We start from the raw sequence: 13,731 nt of genomic DNA, 5'->3' as shown, positions 1-13,731 counted from the left end.
CCTGACTGCCTGGTGCCAAAGTCTTCAACATCACTATCGAGTTGCTGGTTTCTGTGATGGGGCAGCGATTCCTGCTGGTACTCTCCATTACTACTGGGAGCGTAAGCGGCTGTTGGTTCCAGGCCCCCAGAAGACATCACCCCACGCTGTACTCTCTGCAGTACTTACAGCGGTCACAGGACACTCCCACACTCATTGCCTTTTGCTTCATCCACAGTTCATCATGACTGCTCTTCTGACCCACCCTGAGGCCACACATACCACGGACCGCTAGCATTTCTCGTAACAGTTGCCAAGAACCCTATCACTCTGATCAAAGCCAACAGCACTGCCAGACCCAACCAAATGGCATGTTTGTGTGGGACTCCTGGGACAATCCCAACACTAACAGGGACAGTCAAGAGGCAAGAGCTGCGTGTCTCTGAAAAACACAATCTGGAAAGGGAACCGTAAGACAGTGCAGAAGCAGGGCCTGCAGGAAGTTACCTTCTCCTTCGCAGTGCAGGAGGCAGCAGCTTATACAATCTTCACCCACCCCACCCCAACCCCAGCCTGGGACTCAAAGGAGCTGCCATTGTTAGCATTCATTCAGCCTTGAGCCCACACAGTCACACCTCAGGCGTTTGAGGAAGGCAGTCAGCCAGCTGGTAGCTGGTATTTCTCAAACGTCAGACAAGGAGCAGTTTTTCAAGTTTTACAAAGACCACAAACTGGAACCAACTGCTACTGCCAGGCTGGGAGAACTGCTGAGCACTTTGGACTGTAACAAAAGCCAAAGCAAGAGAGAAAGAGAGGGTTCAAAACCTGAGGTGGGGCTACAATGGAGCTCAGGTGGCAGAGTGTTTGCCTAGCAAACACTATGTACCTATCACCTTGGTTTGTAATTTCAGCACTTGGGAGATGGACTCAGGAGGATCAGAGATTCCTTGGCCATATAAAGAGCTCAAGGCCAGGCTGGGCTAAAAGAGACTTTCAAACGAACGAAACAGAAAATGTGGTGCATACACAAGACTAGAGAGGACCCTTCTCTTCTGCACTGGACCGCTCCCCTTTCTAGTGGCCCCTGCTGGCACAGCCTCTCAGGGAGAGGCCAGCCAAGCCAGCAGCAACTTGCAGAGATGTACAGAATCCCAGCACCAAATAAGGCCGAGAATGGAGCCTGGAGACATACCCCAACAGGTGGCACCCTCAGAACTCAGCTGCCAACAACCATCAGACACCATGATTTCCTGAATGTGACTGTCACCCTGTGGTCATGAGGGGAGATGCCAGAGCTTCAGGGCTGCAGCCCAGATTTCTTAAGGGACACTGTCACTGTCAGAAACTTGTTCCAGCTTGGCTCCACAAGTGATAGGAACACAGGCATCGTTGCCATGGGGACCCTTTACACTTGGTGGATTTCCAGTTCCGCTTGGGACTCTCCCATATATCTAAAACGTTTTCCCTCAACACTAAGGTAAGAAAGAGAATTGCTAGGGCCTGAACTTCCAGAGATCCCGAGCTAAAATATGTGCATACTCTTTCTCATTGAACACCAGCTGTGACCAGTGACTCATGGTTTTAAGATGATCAGAGAGCCCTGAATTCTTAGGGTTCACCTGTATAAAACTGTTTCTGGTTCCCCTCTCTATTGGAGACTGTACACACACCAGCCATTGTCCTCTACCTCAGCCACAACCTAGCCTCCCACTGCCCTGCTGCCTGGCATTGCCAGGGTTAGTAGCCTCCATTTTCTGCTCAATAGAGACGGAGGAGTCTCTGAGGCCTGGCACATGATGGCCTCTCTGTGCCATCAGTAGACAGAAGTGATCTCTAAAGGGTCCCTGGATGCCTGAGTCTAGACAGGAGAGCCTGTGAGGTCATTGCTGGGCGTGCCTGGGCTTCCTTGAGCTATCCTGGTTTTCTCTGAGTACCAGGCTTTCCAGGAAGACTGTAGGAAGGAGCTAGCTATCTCCTGCTATCCTCACCTGAGCAGAAGCTGAACCCAGCTTGCAAACAAAGTCCTTAGAGAGGCTATTTCCTGACCAGCCCTATCCCCTCCGACACCATGTGACACTGAGGAGCCAGCCGGCTGACGCGGAGTCTGAGCGCCCGCCTGCAGCTCGGCAGCTCAGGCAGCAGTAATTTCCTGGCCAGTTCCTCCAAGGCCTGGGGTGGAGCCGGGAGAAGCAGAACGGTGAGCAGCAGTGGGATACTGGTCAGAGCTCTGGGGTGGCCCAGGAACTGGATGTCTTCTGGGTGATGGGGGGGGGGGGGGGCGGCGGCTGGGTGAGTGGGGGAGGAGCAGCTGGCCTGTCCTCCATCCTCTGACTTGGGCTGTGCCATCTGGTTTGCAGGCAGCTCTGGGCCACTCCAGAAGCTGAGTTAAACTGCACTTTCCCCCCACCTGTGGTGAAGCTCCTGTCCCAGCAGTCCCCCAGCCTCACTGTACTTATTGTGTCCCCTGAGGGAGAGGAGGATGGGTCTTACTCCATGGAGAGAGCAGGAGATCCAGGAGACAGCTGCCCCGAGCACTGGTCCTCAATCCTCACTGTCCCCAGCAAGAGCAGAGCCAGGGTGGGGTGTGCCTGATGCCAATCTATAGAAGGCAGAGCCACGCCTTTGTCCTACTCCAACCTCCTGTGTTTCCAAAGGGAAGCTTTCTCCTCCATTGTTGTCCTCCCTCTCCCTGGCTCCACCCGCAGAGCTCCTTCCTGCTAGCAGCCCTGGGACCCCAACCTACAGCTGGGCAGGTGACCCCTAAACAGCCCCTATACAGGGCTCTAGTGGAAAAGGGACACTGGCCTTGCCCTGCTTGTCACCCCATGTTGTTGCCCTTGTCATTCCCCAGTGTGGCTATAGCTTACCTCCTCCCACCCCTCCCTCTCTTCTTCTTCTCTCTCCCCACCTCACTATTTATGTACTCTCTCCTCTTCCCTCCTTTCCAGGCTTTCTCTGGGGTATGTAGGACTGTGTTCTCCCTAGCTCTTGTTTCTAACTGGCACGGAGGTCCTTGGTATACGGATACAGGTAAGTGAGAAAGCCAGGCCGGAAAAGGAGAGGGAGGGAGGTTGCCGTGCCTCAAGGCTGGGAAGACCACCCACTCCTTCAGAGCCAGAACCTCCCTGTGGTCCTGGAAGCTGCTCAGTGCATGGGTGGAAGTGAGTGGTTGAGAGGGTTCTGTGTCAGGGGTCTCACCTCTGAGTCTTCCTCCTGATCACGGCAGCCTCTCCAGGCTTCCTAGGTGTGGGGACGATGGCTCACCCCACCAGTAAGGACAGGAATGCCTGGGGCCATGGTCAGTGTTTTCTCCCATGGAGTACGTGGAGTACGGGCTTGGGCTGCCTGGCTGCTTAACGTGGGAGAACTCGGCTCCACCAGCTAGACTCCAATCACCCCACCACAGTCTCTATACTCTTGCCCGTTGCCCCTCAGTGCCTTTCGAGCTAAGAGAGAACACAAAGCCAGGAGTGGAGCCTTTAATCTCCACTTGGGGATTGACATCCCTACTACCCAAAGGAGAGCAGAGGACCAGCTGCACCAAGGCAGGAAGAAGACTTCGGCCAGTCTCTAGGGGAGAAAGGGCCCTGTCCTATCTCTACAAATCACACACACACACACACACACACACACACACACACACACACACACACAGCTGAAGACAGAGAAGACGGTGATGGGGACAGATGACCACAGGTGCTGGGACAAGACAGGGGACCATGCTGGTAGGATGTGGGTGCCTTTCTGAGGTCTGGGTATCTAGTGAGATATGGAGTTTAGCTGCCTCAAGGGCACTGCCCAGCTAAGTCAGGATTGTACTACCTCTCCAGCCCCGCCCTTTAGCCTCAGTGGGTCACTGCCTCAGGCAAAGAAGGCAGGAGGTGAAGACTCTGTTTAGCGCCATCACCTTCAAACAACTGCCTCTTCCCCCTCAAGGAGGGAAAGGGGCAGATGAGTGACCTCCCTGGTCCCTAAAGGGTTGGACTTCTGTCTGGCTGAGGCACATGGCAAAGGAGAGATTGCTGGGCCTACCTTTCCTATAGGGTATGATGGCCAGCTAGAGGGTCCAGAGGGTAATACACCCTCATGAAATGTTCCAGAAAGGCCTAGAAGACTTGAGAACTTTTTGTGCTGATGGCAAACACAAGGGAGCCTCCAGAGTTATCCCTCCAGGTCCTATGTCCCCTGTACAAAAGGAGCCACAGGTCTGAGTCCCTCTTTCACTCCCCCCATGTTCCAGATCCTCCAGATCCTCCGGGGAAAACACAGAGCACACAGTATGAGTAAGCCCCTGGGATGGGGGGCTCTTTGAACAACTGACAGAAACCTTTCTATTTCACGCTCTGGAGGGAGGTTAGGTTAGGTGATGAGACAGAACTGAGAGGAGTGCACCTCCTCCAGGGGCTGTCACCTATTATTCCCTGGCTACCTGGGTCCTCAGAAGTGGTCAGGTGCAGGCTCAGGCCCCTGAGCTGGTGTCATTATGGTTGCAGGGGTGTCTGGAGAGCGAAAACACAACAGAGACTTGGGCAGACAGCCATGATGTCACTGAGCGTGAACACACATTCCCCCAGCACCCAGGGAGACATGGTGTTCAACCTGACCATCTTGTCCCTCACTGAGCTCCTCAGCCTGGGCGGGCTGGTGGGCAATGGAGTGGCCCTCTGGCTGCTCAACCAGAACGTCTACAGGAACCCCTTCTCCATCTATCTCTTGGATGTGGCCTGTGCCGATCTCATCTTCCTCTGCTGCCACATGGTGGCCATCATCCCTGAGCTGCTGCAGTACCAGCTGAACTTCCCTGCATTTGTCCATATCAGCCTGGTGATGCTGCGGTTCTTCTGCTACATTGTGGGCTTGAGCCTCCTGGCGGCCATCAGCACAGAGCAGTGCCTGGCCACTCTCTTCCCCGCCTGGTACTTGTGCCGCCGCCCACGCTACCTGACCACCTGCGTGTGTGCACTCATCTGGGTGCTCTGCCTGCTACTGGACCTGCTGCTGAGCGGCACCTGCACCCAGTTCTTCGGAGCACCCAGCCACCTCCTGTGTGGGATGCTGTGGCTGGTGGTAGCAGTTCTCCTGGCTGCCCTGTGCTGCACCATGTGTGTGACCAGCCTGCTCCTGCTGCTGCGGATGGAGCGTGGTCCAGAGAGGAACCAGCCCCGGGGCTTCTCCACCCTGGTCCTGTTGGCTGTCCTGCTCTTCCTCTTCTGCGGCCTGCCCTTTGGCATCTTCTGGCTGTCCAAGAACCTGTCCTGGCACACACCCCTCTACTTCTACCATTTCAGCTTCTTCATGGCCAGTGTGCACAGTGCAGCCAAGCCTGCCATCTACTTTTTCTTGGGCAGCACACCTGGCCAGAGGTTTCGGGAACCCCTCCGGCTGGTGCTCCAGCGAGCACTGGGGGATGAGGCTGAGCTGGGAGCTGTGAGAGAAGCTTCCCAAGGGGGACTTGTGGACATGACTGTCTAAGCACAGTGGGTCACAACTGCAGCTCCAGCCCATGGAGGCCTTGGGAGCTGCCTGATGATGTAGGTAAAGCTGAGATCAGAGCTCCATTGGTAAGAACCTGGAGGGACATCTTTGCTGGTGACCCAGTCATGTGTCCCCTGGGAGGATTCTGGGAAGAGGCAGACAGAGAGTGATGTTTCTGGGGTTGTGCATGTTAGGCAGAGCTCCAGGACCACCTCATGACAGCTGCTTCCGTAGCCACCCATCCCCCTCCTCCGTGGCTACAGTGAGGAGACAGGGCAGGCATGAGACAGTCATGGTGGTGGGCAACTTCTCTCTACCACTAGCATCCTCCTAGCTAGAGTGTGGGGTGACTTTTCTCTGTGCCCCATACTCCTTCCATTAGTGAGGGATAAATAACCCTGAAACTGGACATTCAGTTAGGTATGGGGAAATAAGTGGCTTGGAAGTCCTCAGTGGCTGAAGTATAGCAGAAAGCATCCTCCTGACTCCACATCACCACCAGAAAGCAAAGCTGCCACAGGCCTGCCATCCCAGCTGCTTGAGAAACCATGGCAGGATTGTAGCCTTTGACTGGGCTATATCTGTAACTCTAGTTCCAGGGGATCTGTCTCCCTCTTTTGGCTTCTGCGGGCATTGCATGCATGTGGTATACACACATATACATATATACATACATACATACATACATACATACATACATACATACATGTGTGTGAGTCCAAATGTTCGCACACGCGCGCACGCGTTCACACACGCGTGCACACGCGCGCACGCGTGCACACACGCGTGCACACGCGCGCACGCGTGCGCACACACACACACACACACACACACACACACACACACACACACAGTGAAAATAGAGTTCAAGGTCAGCTTAAGTTTTAGAGGACCCATCTCAGGAAACAAAGCACAGAGGGAACTGTGTAGAAGAGAGAGACCACTGGATGTAAACCCCACCCAACACTTCAGAAAAGCTAGTGGCTCTTGGGTCTGAATCTCAAAGTGAGGTTCTCTGTGTGGGCAGCAAGATCCCTCCCAATGCACCTTTACCTAGCAGGACAGAGCCCAGGGCTTCAGCACCTGGACAGTTCCTGGCTCATTCTCTGTCCTGGAGAGGACCTACCCGTCTAGCAGGGGTTCTCTGAGGAAGCAGCCTGGCTGCAGGCCACCACAGGTGCCTGAGCTCCTGCCTAGCCAGAAGCACAGAGATGAATGGGAGCCGCCCCCCCCCCCCGCCCCCTGCCACAATCCAGGCACAAGCGGCTGAGATCCAGGACTTGGGAGCCCACCAGCCTTGGGAGGGCTTGCCACCATCCATGGATCATCGCACTAACTCAGCCCTTACTTTTCTACACTTCCTCTTTGAATACAGTCAGTTGACTTACACATATGCAGTGCTCAGAGTTGTGTCCAGCAAGTCCCAAGAGGATGTTATTACATCATCAACACTCCAGGCCCACATTCATGACTTGCTGGTCTCCTTTGACATCTGTGTGGGTGTAGTTCTGACTTGAACCAGGCCAACAGATGGAGGGACATTTGGTCTCCATCACAACTAAACTTATTCCTGAGTCTGGACATGGACAGCAGAACCCCGCCTGGCATCCCAGAATTGGCAACTCACTCCCCCCATCTCCACTCAGGTTGTGCTGGAATACATCCTGTGGTATGGTGCCTTCACCTCAAATTCTCTGGCAAATATAAATGCATGGATACCAGAAGGCTAGGAGCTTGGCGTGCTGGTCCTCCTCTTCCAAAGGAGTCCTTTGCATCCCCCATGAGGGCCTTCCCTCCTCCACACTGGAGCTTAGAAGCCAGTGTGGCCATCTGTCCGCCTCCAGGACAGGATTCCTAACTTCAGTTTCTCAGCTTGGAGAACTGAGAGCATTAAGGGAAGTAGCCTGCCCACAAGTCCAATTTTTGGCCTCTGGACACCCACTTCCCCCTGGAGGAAAGTCCATGCCAGCCTTACAGGTGTCTACGCAACTGGGCATTAGCCCAGAGTCTTTGAGGCTCAAAGAAGTCCGTGAGACAACCTGGAACATGGCACAGACCCTCTACTCCTCCACAGTTAGCTTCAGCTGCTGACTTGACACAGTTCAAAGTTATCTGAGGGAGTCTCAGCTAGGAAACTCTTTTGGTCTGTGTACATTGTCTTGATTGCTAATACATGTGGGAGAGCTCACTCCACTGTGAGCAGAGCCACTCGTAGGCAAATGGACCTGGGCTAGATAAAAAGCTAGCTGAGCACCAGCCCAGGGGCAAGTCAGTAAGTGGCTTTCCTCCATGATTCCTGCCTCTACTTTTACTTGAGTTTCTGCCCTGACTGCCCTCAGTGATGGACGGCGACCTGGAAGTGTAAGTCCTGAGTGCCCTCAGTGATGGACAGCAACCTCGAAGTGTAAGCCCTGACTGCCCTCAGTGATGGACGGTGACCTGGAAGTGTAAGTCCTGACTGCCCTCAGTGATGGATGCTGACCTGGGAGTGTAAGCCAAATAAAGCCTTTCCTCCTTGAGTTGCTTTTTGTCATGTTGTTTATCACAGCAACAGAAAGCAAACTAGTACATATACCATCTGCCTTGTTGGGCCAAGGCTGGCAGGAGTGTCATAACCTACCCTGGGTGCCCATGTCTCCCATCTACTCAGACCCCTTAGCCACCCTGGGGTACAGTCAGATCGGGAGCACTCAGGATACACCCTTCTTCCCAAATGGGTTTGGGACACCTGAAAATTCTTCTCCACTGGACTTCATGCATAGAAGACTCTTCCCAAAGATCTCCAAATACATATGCATCCTTCTCTGAGATCGCCATGGAAACAACCCACTCCACTACCTCTATGGTGTGTGTATTTGTGTGTATGCCTGTGTGTGTGTGCCTGTGTGTGTGTGTGCCTCTGTGTGTGTGTCCCAATGGCCTAGACTTGTTGGTTGTTCTCTAGGCTCAGGTCTGCCTGCTCAGTCTTCTTGTCCAAGAGACCATCCTGTCTTTGCAGCCAGCTCCCATCCTAACCACATCTCCCCATTTGCTCTCAGAGCAACAAAAGTCTCACAAAGGACCCCCAGCCATCTTGAACACCACTTCCACCTAGTGTGACCTCAAAGCCAGGTTCTGCAACCTACCCTTCCTAGTAAAGCCAGACCCTGAGAGGCCCAGGGTCTAGGAGAGCTAGCTGGGCTAGCACCATCATGGCCCACCCACCTCAGAATCAGGGGACAAAGGAGCTGCTCTGGAGTACAGATTTCTCAGGAACAGGACATTGTTGTGATGTCACCACTGAGACAGCCAGACATTCTTGGGAGCCACTGTAAGCCTGGTCCCTCCCATGGCCCACAGGGAGCATGAAGAAGCCCGGCCTATGTTGATAAACAGCATAGATTGATCAGAGACAGCGGCCTAGTGGCCAGTGGCCTGAAATAACAACAGACTGCTCACCCCACCCTGTTGCACGCTAATAAAAAACAATGTTTCTCCCAAGACCTGCAAGGGCCCTGCCAGCTCATATCTCACCTATCTCTTTGTCTTAAAGGTCAGAAAGTGCTTTCAAGCTCCAGCCTTCCCCTGACCTCCATCTCCTGCTGTTTCCAGGGCTGTGTATTTCACAGCTCCTTACTGCTCTGACCCAAGGTCCAGCCCTTTGGTACCTGCAGGGCCACCTCCAGAGAGGCCATGTGAGCACCTGAGGTGGTGGCATCTCACTGGCTTTTATGCTTCCATACCATTTAACAGGTGGTCACTAAGACACATCAGGCCTGGTTCTTTTAACGAGACTGTGTTAAAATTTGGGGTCTATTAATGACATTCTCAGGTGTGGAGTCTAGTCTACACAAAGCTGAGGATCACACAGTGACAGATGCCATGTCACATAACCTTCATGGGACTCCAGAGATGGAGAGGACCAAACAGGAGCTACAGCCCAGGAGATTGTGCCCCTGGTGGTGAGAAGACACAGGCTGTTCTCAGTATGGCAGGCTGTCTCTCAGCCCAGGGGAAGAACAGGAAGACCTTGGCCTCAGCCACCCCTCCTTAGGAACTCAGCACCCCCTGAATCCCAGATCATGTTCTGTTTTCAAGCTGCCCTGGTATCTGATATCTCTCTGATGCTGAAAGACACCCCTTCCAGAGCAAGTTAACTCCTAGAGATGATTAGGTACTGGTCCATGGTTCCAACTACAGGCCTAGATGCAGAGCCCACAAGTCTCCTTCTTTATAGGGTTCTTATCCTCCTCTGTCACCTCTGCCCTGAGCTCCCAAGGCAGGAGCTAACCAGCTAGGGAAAGCTTTGCACCCAAGGCCCTGACATTCTCTACCTGGCCCATCAAAGTACTGTCTCTTGCCTATACATCTTCTGCCCCCTGACTCATTGTGGTGTGTTAAGATTGGAGCCAAAGCTGCAGTTTCTAGGGTCCCAAAATAGCATGGAGGCATCAGACTCCATGTGTGTTATGTACATCAGCCAGAGACAGGAGAAGTGGCCTAGAAATGATGTCCCACACAGGCTGATGAGAAAAATGTGGAAGAACTTGCACTAGGTGTAGCCACCAGGACAGTGGCAGGCTACTGGAATGGAACAGGTTATCACAGGCCTGCCTTTGATTCAAGCCATACACACACACACACACACACACACACACACACCACATGCATATGCACGCACACACACACACATGCACATGTGCGTGCACACACACACACACATGCACACGCACACACACACACCACACTCATATGCATGCACACACGCACACATGCACACGTGCATGCACACACGCACACACACATACACACACGCGCACACACTTTGCATTTGAAAGTCAAGTACAAGGGTCTGGAGAGATGCTCAGAGGTTAAGAGCGCCAATTGCTCTTCCATAGGACCCAGGTTTGGTTTCTAGAATCCACATGGCAGCTCAAAACCATCTGTAACTCCAGTTCCAGGTGATCTACTTTCTTCTGGGCCATGGGGGCACCAGGTACAGACATACATGCAAGCAAAGCACATATAAAATAAACTAATTTTTTTAGAAGAAAGAAATCCAAACACACTGAGGACAGAGCTGTTGATGTGAGAGCGGTCCAATGAGTTGGGAAAGCAGAGGCAGAAAGGTTAGGCCGAAGGTCACACAGCCAGAAAGGTTAGGCTGCCAGTCACTACATGGCCTGTGCAGGGAAACTCCAGATTCATGTGTACCTCCATAGCATCCTGAAGAGCACCAGAGTCCACACCCATTCAGCAGCCAGGAGGTGTGGTTCAGCCCTCGCTGGATACAGAGCATCCCCAGGCTGACCCAGAGTATGGGATCCAACTGGTCTGGCTGTGAACTTTGCAGATCCACACTTCTAACAATCCTCCAACAAACTGTGTGCCGTGTGGTACTGGGCCCATCTGCCTCTTTCTCAGGGGTTTCGTGGCATCTCAGGCAGGTCCTCAGACAAAAAAATTAGAGAACCAGCAAGGAGGTTGTGATAGTTTGAATATGCCTGGCTCAGAGAGTGGCACTATTAGAAGGTGTGGTCTTGCTGAAGTAGGTGTGTCACTATGGGTGTGGGCTTTAATACCCTCGTCCAAGCTGCCTGGAAGCCAGTCTTCTAGCTGCCTTTGGAACAAGCGGTGGAACTCTCAGCTCCTCCAGTCCCATGCCTGCCTGGACACTGCCATGCTCCCACCTTGATGATAATGAACTGAGCCTCTGAACCTGTAAGCCAGCCCCAATTAAATGCTGTCCTTATGAGAGTTGCCTTTGTCATGGTGTCTGTTCACAGCAGTAAAACCCTAAGACAGTTTCCAATGTACATCCTAACACCAGCGGCTGAACTTAGGAGTTGTCTGCTGGGTATCACTGGCAATCAGGGAACATGGAGTGTTTAACACAATAGACACAAGTCACAATAATCCCAGTACAAATGATACCCTCCTCCTGGCTGCCCCCAGAAGATAGTTTCTTCCTGGCTGCCTGCCTTTGGATCAAGAAGTAAAACTCTCAACTCCTCCAGCACCATGTCTGCCTGGACATTGCCATGCTTCCCACCATGATGATAATGGACAGAATCTCTGAACCTGTAAGCCAGCCCCAATTAAATGTTGTCCTTTATAAGAGTTGCCTTGGTCATGGTGTCTCTTTATAGCAATAAAACCCTAAGACATCCTAACACCAGTGGCTGAACTTAGGAATTGTCTGCTGGGTCTCACTGTCAATCAGGGGACATGGGGGTGTTTATTACAGTTAATAGACACAAGTCACACAAAGCCCCACTCCTACAGGAAGGAGGGAAGTTATATGGCACAGGGGCTGGGAGGGTGCTAACACCCCATCCTGTGCAAGAGGTCTCAACCTTTCAGGGAATGTGGTCCTCCTCGGGTTGCTGTGAGGCCATCAGGTGTGACTACAGATGCAGGAACAGCAGCCAAAGTTGACAGGATCAAGGCTGTAAAGGTCAGCGTAAAGGTCCACACAAGGACTTGAAAGGTGGGCCTGGCTTGCTATAAAAGGAATTGTTTGGCCTGTATGCCCATTTTTCTTTCTCTGATTCCTTTCTCTCTCTCTCCTTCCCCCTCCCCCTCTCTCCATGTGTTCCTGGAAGACCTTCTCCCTTCTTTTTCTCTTTCTTTCTGTCCCCTCTCTTTCTCTGCCTCTACTCCCTTCACATTCCCCTTCCAACGCTCCAAATAAACTTTATTCTATACTATACCCATCCTATGGTTAGTACCTCAGGGCCTGGCCAATTGAACTACCATGCAGGACCTGTACCAGTTGGGTGGTAGACTTAGGTGCCCTGTTCCCAGCATCCTCATATGTCAGCCTGGGAGACACTGAAGGCAGAGTAATTGCTATTTGCCTCCATGTTGTTTAGACAATTAGACATGGGTGCAGACTGAGATCCTCCTTTGGACAAGAGAATCCATGTTGCTGTCATGTGATACAGGAGGCATAATTCATCTTCATTTGGATAAGGAGGCCTACACAGCTGGAACTGGGCAGGGCCAGAGACAGGAGCAGCAAACATCAGGCAGGCCTTATTTCCCATGCATGCTTATCCTGTAAAAAGGCATGTGACTTACCGTCATTGGTTGTGTTCCATCCAAAGGTAAGGATACTCCTGAGCTTTGGAATGTCCTGCTATACAAGTGTCCTGAAAATTTAAACTATTTACTCAAGCATTTAACTGTTCACAGCCATTTAAAACATATGTCTGATCTTGATCACATTAAATAAACGTGGCTTTCTTTGAACTTGTTTTGAGTAACTTGCTTTAGACTTGACTTTGACAACATATACAGAAGACTATATATATATAATAGGGAATTGGTCTCTCTCTCCAAGTTTGCTCCTGTAACTGAATTACATTTAGCATGATTACAAACACAATTCTGAGCACAGCAAAGAATTTGATCATTTATAAGATGGCTGAACTTATATCTGTTAGTAATCTTTAATAGTTTACAATAAGTAACTCTCATAAGATTAGGATTTTATAATTTTACATTTAAAGATTTTATGTTCTTACATTTATATTTACATTAGTCATTTTAACTTTTATCTATTTTTAAATACTATGAGGCTTAACAGAATAGACATAACAGACATAATAAATAAATTTTTGTTGTATTTTCTTATAAGAAATTTTTCTAATGGGAGGTGTTAGGTAATATTTTGGGCCTCTACTCAGTAAGTGAAATAGCCTTTTATTGTTGTATAAGGGGACGTCTTCCACGTTTTTAGTTTTTAGCCTGTGCATTCAGAAAAACTCAGTTTGCATGTAATTGGGAGCTGGGAGGAATGACCGGACACTCAGACGAATGTCCAGCAGCCTTAATGTCCTAGCTCCTTCCTTAAAGAAATATGTCATTTATCAAGTTTTCTTTATTCAAAGCAGGCACAGTTGTACTTCTGGAGATGCCAGTTGCTCAGTTTAGAAGATACAGTACAACATCACCTCAATAAAAGAAGGTTGAGTCCAAACGATACACATAGAGTAATGCAATATTACATGTGTACATACTATTAATGTAATTGTGATTGCCTTGAAATTTTCCAGGTATGCTTTATAGAAAACATAAGACAGACTGTAAAGCTTGTGTAGCATGTACAGGTGAGGTTTTACATCATAATCATCATTAAATTTAAGTTTATAACATCTAACAGAACTTAGCTGAAGCAGCCGTGTTAAAATTATGATGTTGAGGTTGTTGTGATAGTTTAGGTGGACAATCCTGTCCATGTATGAGCATCCTGTTAACCGGTTTTATTATAGATACTTTTATACCTCGAGATAA

At 50.9% G+C, this 13,731-nt stretch overlaps 1 protein-coding gene across 3 annotated transcripts; it reads left to right on the top strand.

The window, feature by feature from the left end:
* Positions 1-1,911: 1,911 nt before the first annotated feature.
* Positions 1,912-7,973, top strand: Mrgpre (MAS related GPR family member E). Of its 3 annotated transcripts, none has more exons than XM_034490043.2 (3): positions 1,912-2,176; positions 2,928-3,009; positions 4,473-7,973. In XM_034490043.2, the coding sequence occupies exon 3, from the start codon at positions 4,519-4,521 to the stop codon at positions 5,449-5,451; it is 933 nt and encodes a 310-aa protein (XP_034345934.1). In that variant the 5' UTR covers positions 1,912-2,176; positions 2,928-3,009; positions 4,473-4,518; the 3' UTR covers positions 5,452-7,973. The 3 variants fall into 3 exon arrangements, with proteins under 3 accessions (XP_034345934.1, XP_034345933.1, XP_076770205.1); XM_076914090.1 differs by lacking the exon at positions 1,912-2,176 and adding an exon at positions 2,293-2,732; XM_034490042.2 differs by lacking the exon at positions 2,928-3,009.
* The last annotated feature ends 5,758 nt before the right edge of the window (positions 7,974-13,731 follow it).

Source organism: Arvicanthis niloticus, chromosome 1, assembly GCF_011762505.2.
Source record: "Arvicanthis niloticus isolate mArvNil1 chromosome 1, mArvNil1.pat.X, whole genome shotgun sequence".
Lineage (NCBI taxonomy): Eukaryota > Metazoa > Chordata > Mammalia > Rodentia > Muridae > Arvicanthis > Arvicanthis niloticus.
Note: the sequence above shows the minus strand (reverse complement) of the source record. Positions and strands in the feature narration are given on the sequence as shown.

Excerpts from the sequence above, each read along its gene's own strand:
- Mrgpre (XM_034490042.2), top strand. The coding sequence starts at position 4,519 with ATGATGTCACTGAGCGTGAACACACATTCCCCCAGCACCCAGGGAGAC.